This window comes from Syngnathus floridae, chromosome 8, assembly GCF_059516105.1.
Source record: "Syngnathus floridae isolate MCC-2025c chromosome 8, RoL_Sflo_1.0, whole genome shotgun sequence".
In the NCBI taxonomy this organism is placed as follows: domain Eukaryota; kingdom Metazoa; phylum Chordata; class Actinopteri; order Syngnathiformes; family Syngnathidae; genus Syngnathus; species Syngnathus floridae.
This window is the reverse complement of record NC_142420.1, coordinates 9,164,406-9,179,186: the sequence shown is the minus strand read 5'-3', so window position 1 is coordinate 9,179,186 and position 14,781 is coordinate 9,164,406. Positions and strand designations below refer to the sequence as shown.

The window sequence follows — 14,781 nt, the reverse complement described above, 5'->3', positions numbered from 1 at the left end:
CCTTATTTTCTTTTGATGCTTAATTTTAGAGTTTGTGAAAGTAGAACATATGTGATTTAAGTGAAAAATGCTCCAGTCTCAAGTACATACTCACATATTTTGCTGTATTTCGTTATAGCTACACATCAATAAAAAGAAGGTAAAGAGCAGAATTGTATTTTTTTTAATTCACTCAGCAGACCTCTGATCAAGACTGACCGGTACACTGAAGTTGAGCAGTACTGATATTTCCCCTCTCTCTCCCCGACTGCCTTTTATTACAGACTTTGTAGGACCCAGCGGAAAAGCGCCTGCACGAGCTTGCAGAGCGGAGAGATAGCCGCGCTCATAGTAGAAGCTCTCAGACCAGTCAGTGGCTTCATGGAGTTATGCACCTCTGATGCGCCGCCATGGATTGCAATTCGCGATCACAGCTTTTCGTTTTAACGCTTTTATTGTCTCTCGTGCTTCCAACTTTGTCCGTCGTTTATCCTCCAAATGAAGGTAAGCAAAATCTGCCTTCTTTTGTGTGCGTGTGCTCTCTCCCGTGCGTGTTTCGCTTCTTTGGCTGGTGCTTTGCGCTCGTGTCCGATTTGTCCAAATTCCAACAAAAACATAACAATGGAAAAGGTGATGTGGTATGTCATGTGGAGTTTTTAGTCGTAGTTAATTTATCCGCATCCTTGATGAACCGACACACGAATAGACAAAAACACACCAGACAGAGTTCCTAATTTCGGATTATCGCTCTAATAAGGATTAAGTGCTTGAATGAGGGAGAATGCACGGATGCACCAGACATGTCGGGAAGACAATAAAAAGATAGAAAGAAGCTTCAAGGTTTCCCGATCTGTTCTGTTTACCGAGCCACATAAATCTGGATTCCAGTCGCTCCTATTTTTAGGCAATCGACAATCTACGAGCCGCACGTGCGTAAATACGCGCAATCGCCGTTCTTTATGTTTTGACGCGTTTGCAAATACAGTTTATTTCTACTTTGTGGTTTTGTAATGCACGTTTAAAGTTAATATAATCCGATCGTTGAGACTTAACACACGAAAACAAATAACAGTACATATGACTCGAAATGAGTCATTCCTATTTTTGCCCGATTTTTGACACACTGCGTGTGTGTGTGTGTGTGTGTGGGGGGGGGGGGGGGGGGGGGTTATGGGAAAGGCGACAGAAGGAAAAGCGTGTTCCCCACTGGATTGTATAGAGTCACCTGTGTAAACACTTGATTGCACCGCAAACAAGTGAAAGTGGCACGTTCTCTGTACATCAACTTTAAAAAGTTGTTTTGCATTCATAGTTAATGTCAGATATTGCTTGGCACTGTATTTTGAGATCAAAACGAGTGCGCGCATGCGGGATGTGTCTCTATCTGCGGGGGTTGAAGTGCATAAATTAACATGTCTATTGTACCATGGTTAGAAATCACATTAAAAATAGTGAGCAACTCTAATGGTGTCGTTTGTCAGTTTAATTACTTTTTCTCCAAATATATATTTGACACCATTTGCTTTGACACGCTTTGTGGAAGTTTTGAGATCTCAATGTAATTTCTGACTGTAGTTTCTAACTCCGCAACACATGTCTTAAAATAATCTATATTGCCATTGTTGATCAGAAGGGTATATGTAGTTTAAAACATATAATGCTGTCCCTTCCTCACGTGGAACAGCATTAATCGAGAAAAAAAAAACGTGACTCGGGTGAAAAGTTTGGACTGTGTTTGGACTTTTGGGCAGTGGCAGTTCTCCGTCAGAAATATCACTTTAGAACTTTTATTTTATTGCCTGTATACAAAATTAAGACAAGGAGCTATTTTTAAAAATTGTGAAGGCGCAACTACTAAAAACTTTTGAAATATTTATTATTTAGGCTAGCATAGGTTTTGTTTAGTTTTTAAAATAAAACTTCGGACAAAGTGTGATCCTCCCAAGTTTTAACAAAGTTGGAATGAAGAAATAATTACATCTGAAATTATGGTGAACTCTCAAAAGGACGTTTTATAGATTAAAAAAAAATCAATCTGAACTGATGTGTCACTTCAAGAACATGAATTCATTGAACATTGAATATCATGTATATTCAGTGTGCGTGTGTGTGCGCGCGCGCGTGTGTACACGTACGCGCGTGTCTGCGTGTATGCGCATGTGTCTGTGTGTTTTCAAATGAACTGAAAAAGAATCAATGGACGAATAGAAAAATAGATTGAGTAATCATTTTCTGTTTGAACTGGAAAAGTGCTTTTTGGTTTTTGCGTGTGTGCGTGTGTGTATAACTTCCAAGTGGCAAAAAAAAAAAAAAAAAAAAACTTCGTGGTGACTTTTAAGAATCGCAAGTCTTTTTTTCTTCCCAGAGTTGATGAAATGACATGAGCATCGTTATAAAATACTGATTAAAAACAGTGCGAAGTTGCAAATTTACGTGCGTCTTAGAATTAATACGAATATATACTTTGGAGGTCAGACATTAATTTATGCCACATTGTTACGCATTAAACCCCATATTTATAAATTACAATTATTAAATCAAATTTTCTCCTAAAAATACACATTTACTTCGATTTGTTTCTTCTTTATTCGTTTATCCAGTATTTTTAAAAAGTAATTCTCAATGCTGCTCATGTTTTTTTTTTCTTGTTAAAATGTGTTGCGAAAAGACCCCACCCCCCCACCCCATGGAACATCGAGTTGTATTGTTGATCACACGCAGTGTATCGACGTGGTGTGAATTTAGCCTTTGGTGCTGGGCGTCGCGAGGCCTGGAACCCGCTATTTTTAGGCGGCTGACGGGGAGAGCCAAGTTCAGCATTTATAAGTGCTCGTACCATTTATTATTATTTTTTAAGATAGAGACGCTGAAAACAGGCTTAATTAGACACCATCAATATGCTTTCCCCTAAAACGCGCAAGCTCATGCGTGACAACCAATCACAGAGCTGGGGTGACGCTGACAAGAAACAGTGTTGAACATTGGCCTTGGATAAGATCGGTCGTTTTGCGGGTTACCACAGTTATAGTGCATGCTGCCTATATTTATGTTTTTTTTTGGGGGGGGGGGGGGGCGTAGGTGTATGATAAGTATAGGGTGTGTGACTATAAAAGAAAAGAGAAAGAAAGAAAAATGGGGCCAGAGGGGTTGGGCACGCAGCAGCAACATCAGACAGAGGGACTCTGCACTTGAATTATTCATAATGGGAGGTGAACACTTCATCCTTTAACACAGACACAAGTCGCCTAGCTCTGCCTGTACTGCAGCCTGCCAACCTTCACATGCACACGTATAGCCATAACAAGATAACCCTGTATAGACTGTACCATCTTTCTATTCTATTCTATTCTATTCTATTCTATTCTATTCTATTCTATTCTATTCTATTCTATTCTATTCTATTCTATTCTATTCTATTTTGTTAGGTGCCACATAATGAGGGGGAATTCCATGACTGGCACATCAAAAATGCAAAGATTAAATTGCACAAAAGTGGATGTACAACAAATATTTCCCCTCAATTTGTGTCCATAATAAAAATAAAAAATCTGAAAAATATATTGTATTTGCTCGTGGCAGTTTGACCTCTACATGGGGTCATTTTGTCATCCCAGCCAATGTATCTGTTCTATATTGACTCACCTGTTTCGACCTCTGGCACATTTCACTTGCAATCCGTCTCGGTTTTCTAAAAATACATCCGTTTCCCGTTTAGAAGCATTCCCTCACGCGGGTCGGGACTAGCTGCTTGATGCTAGCTTGCTAAGTCCGTACATGAACGAGGCGCCTGCCTCTGTCTGCTCGTGTGCCCGACTCGGTCTTTGTTTGTGTCTTTTCGGTTGTTTCGAATGTTTTATAGGTCCACCATATCCATATAATATAAACAAACATGTTTTCAAGTGGATGTATTTTGATGAGGACTTAAGTGTGAATGTGTATATTTTTCTGGAACTGTGCTTCAATTGAGTGTTTATATACGTGTGAGTATGGGTGCCGGATTCTCGGCCGAATGCAGCTGGATGGAGTGTCCCCCCTCTTTGCATGCGATATAAGAGCTGTTTAATTTTCTGCTCTCAAATTCCCCTGCTTGGCTCAATTTGAGTGGTGGGCTCGCCTCATTGAGAAATGTAAATTGGAAGCAATGGCCCTGGATGCTGAGCTGCTATTATCTGACGTGAACAGATAGCTTCATTAGACTCTAATAGGAATGTGTCTGCTGCCACTCAAATAGCTGATTGGGCCAAGGAGGCTATAGTTCAGGTGGATCCAAATTCAGTTACGTGCACCTCCAGATAGGAGCTTTCTTCTAGTGTGAAACCACAAGATGAACTCGTAGAAAGTGGAGAGTTGTCTTTGATAATGCTGCTTGCATAGAGAAAATCTTGTCTGACAAGCTAGACAGTGGAATGTAACAAAATCGTTCCATCTTCAGCAAAAGTAGATTTTGCAATTTCAGTTTTCTATTGTCAGGGTTTGGAGTTCCTTCTCTATTTCACCAGAATGTTTTTGTTCATACTCATGCAAATGTAGATGCTTTGCATTTGTTTGTGTGAAGCTGAGATCCCAATATAATGGAAGCTGCACTGTTAGGTTCAAATTGGACAATTTTCGTGGGCTTCAAGTAGCTTGTTCAAGCGTCGTTTTGAGCCCCGTGAATATACGCAAAAAATCACAACAAAAATCGTCAAGTTTGGCAGCAGCATACTCCATTAGCGCAGTAGACATGCTGTGCTGAAAACATATCTTGGAGCAAAAAACGTTATATTTTGCAATATTTTCAAAAGGGTTGCACTTAGGGAATTATAGTGAGAAAATATTCAGAAGAAAAGTTCAGTACATATTAAAATCTCATCAGGGACATGAATCGAGGGCATTTTTCTTTTGCTTGCTACATTTGAATTGCTCATGTACATTTATTTTCTTGCTGTTTTTCTCATGGTCAGTTATTTTATTTACAAAAAAACAAAATGTTTTTCTGCCTTTGTGGGCGTGATCACAGGCACAGTGTGTGGCTGGTACTATTGCTTTCCATTGCTTATTCCTCCAACTCAGCAGTGCTGAAATGAAAATGACCAAAATGACAGAAAATGACAGCTTGTGTATAGAACTCATGTCAGGTTTTTTGAGATTTCTCTCGCCAACACATTTTTAAAATGCATATCCCTGAATCGGCATTTAGATCAGATTGTCTCCTTTATTCGTGTCAGGTCCGCGAAACTTGAGAAAACACTGACAGCGCCGAGCCAATGCAAATTTCTTTCCTTGGCTCACTTGAACATTTTTCCATTTGTGTAAATACAAATTAGAAATAAAATGCTTGCTACATAATGACTGCAAATGAAAATTGGTCAGCCGTCAAGTTTGATCCCCCCCACTTTGCCAATAGTGCTGACAGGGCTGAGTGTTTTCCTGCCAAGAAACTGCTCGTCACATTTCTCAGTCAACCTGGGATGAATAATCAGAACCAAAGTTCTGGGATTGGAATTCACCCACAATAGATTTCTCACAAATGTTTTGTCAAGTGGAGTGTCCTTCTGGGGGAAAAAAAAACAAGAAAAAAAAAATATTGAATGCCAACTTATTACTTTGGAAAAATCTGTTTGGAGTTATAAACCGTTCAATATTTGTTTTGTGGCAATATTTGTAACTTTTATGCTTGTGTTTTTAACTGAATCTTGAATCCATGCTTCTCAGCACTTACATATGTTTATTTTTTCACTGTGTGGCTTAAAACTAGGAAACTAAGAATTGCAGAGTCGTTACTGTTCCAAGAAAAAATAAAATCAGTAAACATGACTTGTTTTTCATCGCTACATGTTTTCTTTTCTGATATCTGTGCCTAGCAACTTCTGCTTGTATACTTGCGTGACACTGCCTTTACCGTTGCCAAGCGCAGAATATGCGTATTGTGTGGCAGCTGGGTAAACAGTGGCATGATCGGCGCTAGAGTGCTTGAGGTCGGGGATCTCTCCTGTGGGATTAGATAAGGGCTAATTGGGGCTAACAAGGACTAGACACTCATATGTTCTTTGTTTTCTCTCTTCCCCTTCCACAGTGAACCTGTTAGATTCTAAAGCAAGTCAAGGAGAGTTAGGATGGATTTCCTACCCGTCTCATGGGGTGAGTATCCTCCGTCTCCAGTTAACTTGTGATCATGTGAGCCTACTGACATTGACCAGCTACTATTATGTATATCCATATTTCATGTAGATTTTGCTGCCACGCGGACTAGGATTGTTTTCTCAATGTCCACAGGCTCTCTGTCGCTTTGTAATGTCAGACAAATAAGCCAAGTGTAGATTAACCTACTTTTCTTTAGATGTTTTGGTTCGTTTTTTATCTCACAGGTTAAAGGTTAAACATTTCAGGACTCGCCATATGGTCGAGAAGCTTAAGAAAAATGTTTATATTGGTGTTAACAGTATTTGTGTGTGTGTTGTGTGTGTGTGTGTGTGTTTTAAAAGAAAGATTATGGTATTAAGGGATTTGGGGTTGTTTGGACAAAAGCATCGTTCAATATGCTTAACCTCTTTTTGGCACGATAGACATCCAAAATTGACCTGGTATTATCTTTTTTTTTTTTTTTTTTTTTTTTTTTAGGAAAACACAGCAGATGAGTTATTGCAGTTACGTATACTTAATAAACCAATTTGGGATATTTGAGGATCCACAATTATTTACGACAGTGGATCTACTTTTTTAAATGCAGCTGAATTTAAAATAGTAATTGTCAATACAATCTAATAAAATATTTCTAGTATTTGTTTTTAACTAGGATAATTAAAACATACAAACAAATGTGTAGTTAAAATAATTCACAAGTTAAAAATAACATTTATGATATTCAACACATTTCTGAATGTAATAAATTTTACATCAATTTGTAAGAAACAAGAGTGAATCCCGTCTTCATACACTGTAGCTTCCCTGGGATACTAAACAATAATGTTCGCATGAATCCACATATTTTTTAAACCGCAACAAAAAATGTTATTATTGCATTATGCAAATTTCACACTTGAGTGTGCTTTTTAAAATGAACTTGCACCACTTCTTTTGGGCCAAAAGAAAATCTGTAGGCTCATCTGTCAGCTTTTCTCCACTACAAAGTCTCAGCAGTGGGTTCTCGCTCAGTTTATTTGTCTAACTGGTTAGACTACTGCGCCTTAGGGCTAGCCTGCACACTCACATGTATATATGCACATCCACACACGCACACACACAAACACAAGTGCATTTTCTTATTTTTCCTTAATTACGTATTACTTTTTGGCTGTGACTTAAAATAATTCCCATTCGCTCAGAGGAGCTGCCAAAAGTTTTTCCTCAATCGCATATGGAACTGGCACCATATAAAAGCTTCCAACTTGCTTATGTGTAAAGTTTAGATTAAAAAATACTGTGTAAAAGCAGCTGCAATTTCCTGGACAGATTATAAAAATAATTACAAGTTTTTATGTAGTGGATTCTATGAGATTGAATGCCGCTAAAGAAAGATGCACGTCTGTGATTAAAAAAAAAAAAAAAAAATGTCTACTCCAAAAGTATGAATGTGATAGTTGAGTAAAAGTACAATTATTTTACTGGAAATTAACTTTGGCAGGACACAAGTCTCTGACGTTAAATACCAAAGTATCAAATTCACATTCAATGTTCTCTGCCTACAGTTTAAATAAAAATTTGACTTAAAATGATGGACCCGGTTACAACCCTGGTAAATGAGACGGGTAACATAGGCAAGGGGAACCAATGTCCTGACTGAATGTGAGATAGAAAAGACAGCGATTGATCGATATGAGGGACAAAAAAGACAAGAGAAGAGAAAGGCACGATGAGAGACAAAGCGGGAAGGAAAGAATGCTGATGATGAAGTCCTCAAGGTGAATCATCTGTAATTACTCACGTCATCTAGTGACTTGCTCCGATAAGCAGCCTGCCCTGGGACACTGCTGCGCACAAATGATTTCTCATAATGTGGCACCGAGCCCTGACACACACGCACACGCCTTCACATTGACGGAGAGGCGGTGGCTATTGGTCCGCCGAGACGCAACACGCTCCGGTCGGAGCAAATTAAAGAGTTCGGCCTCCCCAGGATGCTCACAGTGTAGACAGGCTGAAATGATGAGTGTCTGTCTGTGTGTTACTATATGCCAATGTGTGTGATCCAGATATACTCTTATCTGTTTGGGAGGCAGGCTGATGGCTGAGCAGTGTCCTGGGAGCTTAGCCGTCCACAAGACTAAAGAGAGTTACAGATTACATTCTTGAGTGCTCTGAAAGCATTCTTCAGCAACAAACCAACACCCCAGACACGCTCTGGACATGCAAATAGAATTAATGGCTATACACCATGTTAAGTGTATTTGTCGTGGAAATCAGTGGAGACTCAAACTATATTGCGGCGATGGTCAACAACTTTACATATCTCGTGATCGTAAACGTGAGAAAAAGATGAAGTTGAATGCAATAAAACTCTAAATAGCAAACAATTTTGGTCACTGGAATTTTATTGGTACACATGGCTTGTCTTGATGTGCGATGGACCAGAAAACACTCCTGGGTGTATTCTGCTTGAAGTCAACAGTGGGCTGGGTTAGACTCAAGCTTCCTCATGACCTGGATCAGGATAAGCTGTAGAAATGGATGGATCACATTACCGTATTTTTCAGACTATAAGGCTCAATAAAAATACTTGTTAAATTGATGTTTGCCTCATTTGCTAGACTGCTTTGTTTCTCTCAATGCGCCGTGATATGCCTTATGAACCGTCTTATAAATACATTTCCCCAAATAAAACCGTTCATTAAGACTGTGGCACGAAACATTGGCCTCATTTGCTGTAAACAGCTTCAGCCTAATAAAGTCAGCAATCGGAAAGTTGTTCAGTTTAAATGAACTTGATGAAAAGCAAAACAATTCAGTCTTCCCTTACTAGATCATGTTTCATCATTTCCGCCCGTAGTTTTTACATTACACTTGCTGACTGTAATCTCCTTGTATTCAGACATCTATTAAAGGCCAGGAGAACAGTAAAACAAATAAAGACAATGAGCGCTTTCATGCACCAGCTCATGCCCAGACACTCACATACAGACTCAGTTTAAGCGCCAGCTCATTAGGCCATGCCTCTTAAAGTCACATTCACAGATAGAAACTGGCTTAAATGTATTTTAAAAAAAAAAAAAAAATGTTAAAAATGTCTTGGAGTGATCAAAGTAATAATTCCTCACGGTCTCCACATATCGCAGATATTTACCAATTGCGGGAAAATTATTATAAACTTTCTCATCAAACTTTTCCAGCATATTTCCTTTCCTCTGCAAGTCATTTGGTATGTTGGCATCCGTATAAAGAAGTCCTGAGTCAATTTGACTGCTAAATAAAAAGACATCCTTGTAATTGTGTCTATAGCTCCACACGACTGCCAAAAAGTGCCTTTTCCCATCACATCATAGAAATTGCAGACGGTAATAATTACAAGTTGTACACAATCTTGCCTGAATTGACGCTGGCATGGTTTTATTTATACCAGCTCGTCTGTGTAGTGAACATTAAACACACTCACATCTTTCCTTGTTTATGAAAAACCCCAAATGAGGCAGATTTCTTGAAGAATGACAGAAAAGTCAAGCATAGGAAGTATACAATGCGTGCTGCTTTTGGATAATAGAGGCTGAAGAAATGCCTTTGACTGATATGCAGCAGTTGTCGTGTCTGTGACCCATCGTGACCCCGACAGAGGGCAGAGTGCAAGATGGCTGCACACTTGTTATGGACAGACCTATCCTACTGTGGAGGAAAAAAAACATTCAGTGATCAAACCATTACGTACTCAGGTATCACCATTAGTCTTTTGTATGTTTTATATAATCATGTCTTTTATTTAGATGGTGGATTTTAAAATAGAGAAAGTACATAGACTTATACTGACTAGCATCACAAGGTTAACAGTCACCCCAAAGTTTCATCACTGATTAGTTTTTTTTATATCATTTAGGATGCTTACCTTCCTTCTTGTTTCTTGGTCTGAAAGCATTGTTGCCCTACCCTGGCCTCTCTACTGGCCCGTTAACTCTAATTGACCTTTCTTTGAAGCGGGTGAACTGCTGGGACGTGCCTGTTGCCATAGCCGTAATTTCTTTAACGGCTCATGTTACTGCACTCTCGTTTTACTGTCCCTTAAGTTGCTTCACCTACAGCAAAGATCAGAGAAACTTGGGACAAGATCACACCAAACAGTGGCCCAGCTGTGACCATGGGGGGCAGGGGGCAGAGGTCACAAGGACCAGTGTAAGGCCCTAGTGTTGTTATATGTCAATTAGCAGCCAATGGGAGGGGGGTTTCACCCACTTGGTGATAAACAAAAGACTTGTCCGCTTGTTGCTTTTAATTATTGAGACATGTTTGGGAAGCAAGCGTCTCTGTCTCCACCGTTGGAGATTATTGACCTTCGAAACGTTCAATTCTCGATCGGCAGTTAATATCGCTAGTCCATGTACCTGCTATGGCTTATACTGTTTGAGGTCATCAGTGAGCTGAAGCTTTTTCGGCTTAGTGTCTGACAACATCTCACCTCAATTTTTGCGAGTGTCAGCTGACTATTTTAAATCAGGAGTAAATGAAACACTCTATATAAGCTTTTATTGTACGTAAAAATTAGCCAACAGTGTAAAGTTCACTTTATTTAGCCAGAGCACTCAAGTATGTCTACGTTTGCCTGTTTTTGTTCGACCTATCAAGATCTTAGACTCCACTGATGAATGAGGTGATGCTGTGAAACTACAACAGTGGAGGATAATCACCAATGGAATTTCAAGGACCTTTTTGTAGCTTATGGTGGTCAGTCCTTCTTCCATCACTCTGTTCTTTGGTGCTAGATCTACTTGAGCGAGCATCCCCTCACCAGTTCTCTAGACTTTCACTTGAAGTTTTTGAAAAGCGAGTGGCTATCCTTAAGCCTGAGAGGTCCTTGAAAACTCAAAAGATATAATTTGCACACACACAATGGCAACAAAATTGGTAATAGAGAAGAGAAACAATCAAAACTGGTCATGTGTTCACGCTTTAAAGAACCTTCTGTGGGTGTACAGTGCCACATGAACTAAGAAAGGTTTCAATTTCAAGTAACACTTGTCCAAAAAGTGCCAATAATTCTGGTTCCACTTAGTGTGTCTACCTTTGTTAGTCCAAGAGCTGCCCGTCCAGACGTCCATCCATTCTTTAGTTTGCCAAAAGAGAACAAAGCATCTCTTTTGACCCAATCATTCTAATGTCTGTCAATGTAACCACAATGAACGCAGTGTTTCAGGTGTTTGCCCATTCGTCATTTCTCGAGTTCACTGTTGATTTTCCTGAAGTGCCAAGCCAAAGCGCATGATCAATGAGTCTACCCTTTGTGTTGAATTCAAAAGGAATGACCCCGCTTTCTTGTCTCCTTTCCTCTCTCATCGCTTTCTTCCAGTGGAGGGAAAATGTAAGATAGCCATGAACGTTCCTGGTATACACTGAAATCTCTCCATACTTTGTAGCTTCTTTATTTTCGTAGTAGTTACCGCACGTTTCTAGTAGCATTTCTATGACGTAGCTAGCCAAAGACTGCAGTCCTCACTTGTAGATCAACTGTTAGTAAACTGGGTGGGAAAAAACACTACGAGATGTTTTTTTTAAAGGACATTCCTCAATTTATACTGATATTCATCTTTCTATCTCTAGAACATGTGATCAAATAGTTCAAAATCCAATGCGCTATAAGAGATCTGGTAGTGGTATTTTCTCACCCTTTAATTTTTAGATTTCAGCATGGACCTGTCTGAATCTAAAAAAACTTATGTAAAACTTGCAGAATGGCAATAACGTTCTTTTTCCTCTCTATTATCCTTCCCTATTTTCCTTATTTCTGCTTCTCTGATGCTTTTCTTCTTTCTTCTTCTGTTCTCCCAAAATGCTTTTCTTGCACATTCTCATTCTTTGACTCTTTCTTGATCTTTCATTTCTATGGCTTCTCTCTTACTTTCCCTCCTGTACTTTCTCTGCCAAATTTTCTCCTGGATTTACCTCTGCGACCTTTCCTATCTTGTACCTCTACTCGTCTTTCCCTACTTCTGCCCTTTGTCCCTTTCCATCCATTTTTCTTTTTCAGTGGGAGGAGATCAGTGGGGTGGATGAGCATTATACGCCCATCAGGACTTTCCAGGTGTGCAATGTAATGGAGTACAGCCAGAACAACTGGCTTCGCACCAACTGGATCCCTCGTCAGTCAGCTCAGAAAATCTACGTGGAACTCAAGTTCACACTGAGGGACTGCAACTCAATCCCATTAGTACTGGGCACATGCAAAGAGACCTTCAACCTTCTCTACTTGGAGACCGATGATGACCAAGGCAGTCACTTCCGAGAACACCAGTTTTCCAAGATCGACACCATAGCTGCGGATGAAAGTTTTACGCAAATGGACCTGGGCGACCGCATTCTCAAACTCAACACCGAAGTGCGTGAAGTAGGACCCTTGACAAAGAAGGGCTTCTACCTAGCATTCCAGGATGTGGGTGCCTGTGTAGCTTTAGTATCTGTGAGGGTTTACTTTAAAAAGTGCCCAAATATAGTGAAGAATCTGGCCTCCTTTCCTGACACGGTACCAGTGGACTCCCAGTCACTGGTTGAGGTGAAAGGTTTATGTGTCAATAACTCCAAAGAGGAGGAAGCTCCACGAATGTACTGCAGCACAGAGGGCGAGTGGCTCGTGCCAATCGGGAAGTGTCTGTGCAACCCAGGCCACGAAGAAAGAAGCAACACCTGTAAAAGTAAGACGCTTTTTATTCTTGCATGCATTCATCATTGGTCGTTTTATTGCATCTGTCACCTTCCCATGTAGCATTGAGTTTCTTTTATAGATTCTTAAATCCACCTCTCTGATCACGCAGTGCCGTATGTCTTTGAATTGGATGTCTTAAAATGCATTGACGTTTTTGATGTGAACACTTTCACACCCCATATCTGTCAACCCAGAAGCTTTACAACATAAAATGTCCAATCTTTTGTTTTAACTTGATGCATGTGTGTCTCGTGTGTGTAGTGTGTTCAAAAGAACCCAAGGATACCATAGTGGGGGTGGTTGAATCAGCAGTCACACATTTATTTTTTCATTTATGCATGATGTGTTATCCAGGTCTTGGCTGTAGTGTTCCGCACACGGTAGTTTGATAGTAAGCCGCTCTGTGTCACATCATTAACTTTGGGGAGATGTGAACCAGAAAACCAAGAATGGAAGCGATAAGACAGAAAAAAAGTAGAGGGTCGGAGAGTGAATGGTCAAATACAAAATAACTGCGGTGGTGGTTGTGGGTGTTGGAGGAGACGTGAGTGAGTCGGTATTAAATCAAGTCTGGAGACGCTCAATTTCAACCTGAAAGAGTCTTGACACCATGGAAGTGGTTCCCAGCTATCCTTCAGCCCAATTTTGGCCTGGAGTCTGCTTACGTCATTATCATGTAGGATATGCAGATGACTGACGTGAGTTGTCAGCTGGTTTCAGGAGGATAGGACGGTTTTCTTCTACTTGACCTATAATATGTTTTTTATCAACAGATTTAAACATATATGTCCTGCACAGTTTTTTCTTCATGGTTCTTGAAATGTCATTTTCTGTTTCATCTTTCAATATGTGCTGGGCAAACAGGGAAAATAGGTCACCTTTGTTCACACGATGTTTGAACAGAACTCAAACATCATCGTTTGACCATTCATCCCTCCTGCTTCTTTTCTCGCTATGTATAAAGGCCATCACATGACCACTGCAGCTTTTTCTAAAATTGTTTTGGAAACTCTGAGATTACAGATATCGGTGGTTTTGGGCTACTTCCTGTTTAATTCATGCTCTTCTGGTTTATGCATGTGTTTACATTTTTTTTAAATTGAAGCCAAAAGTGCTTGCAGACACAGCATGTGCTATAAAACCCCAAGCTGTCTTCGATGTGGCTGGCAACCGTGGTTTATGTCATTCTATATGTTCTGCTCCAGAATATTAATGTGTTGGAAGCAAACATTCCGGCACAAGCTGTCCACAATGATTCTAATGCTCTTCTTTCACAGTCTAGGAGAAAATATCTGCAGCTCTTTTATGATATCTGGTTGCAAATACCGCCACGTTGATTCACCTTCTGCTTACCAGAGCCGGGCTCTTAGTTAATTAAAGATCAAAGTGAGTGTCACGGGTTAACCTCCTGCTGGTGGGGCCAAGGGAACTTCTTTTCTGGGATAGTGGACCTCTGGCAGACTCACTGACTTTGTATTTTGTTATCATGCGGGTAACCTGTACTAACAAAACGTCAAAAGATAGCAAAAACAAATGTATACTTGTTCCGCTCTGATGAATGAGGATTATCATAGGTTCTTGCTTTTCTGATAATGTCTAGAAGAAGACATTGACCATGCAGTCAAATGCATTTGCTGCTGACCTAGGTGATGACCTGATACTGCTGAAATATTATTAGAACTCCTAAAAGCACGACTGGTATACTAATGATGTTCATAGACGTAATATCCGAGGTTCATAAATGTCACATTGATGCTTCAGTTTGTATACAAATCTGCATTTAATGCATTATGCTAGCAAACAGCAGCTTGTAGCCAACAGCAACCCCCTTGAGCCAGTCTGCCATCTTTCACTTCCTACCTCCCTGTGAATTGTGTGAATGTTTGGATGTACTGGACAATCTCTTATTGAATTCAAAGTGCTCTAATGGACTCTAATAAGGTCTTATGTTACTCTGGAGTGGGACAGCTGCATCAACAGGCCCCTGC

General features: G+C 40.0%; 1 protein-coding gene across 5 annotated transcripts in view; it reads left to right on the top strand.

Annotated features, from left to right (window-relative positions):
* The first annotated feature begins 290 nt into the window (after positions 1 to 290).
* epha3 (eph receptor A3) overlaps positions 291 to 14,781 on the top strand; it is a 61,229-nt gene continuing 46,738 nt past the window's right edge. For all 5 annotated transcript variants that reach the window (XM_088382620.1, XM_088382621.1, XM_088382619.1 and 2 more), the window contains exons 1-3: positions 291 to 483; positions 6,035 to 6,099; positions 12,122 to 12,782. In XM_088382620.1, the coding sequence (XP_088238746.1) occupies positions 390 to 483; positions 6,035 to 6,099; positions 12,122 to 12,782 (820 nt within the window). In that variant the 5' untranslated portion in view covers positions 291 to 389. The remainder of the gene's footprint in view (positions 484 to 6,034; positions 6,100 to 12,121; positions 12,783 to 14,781) is intronic.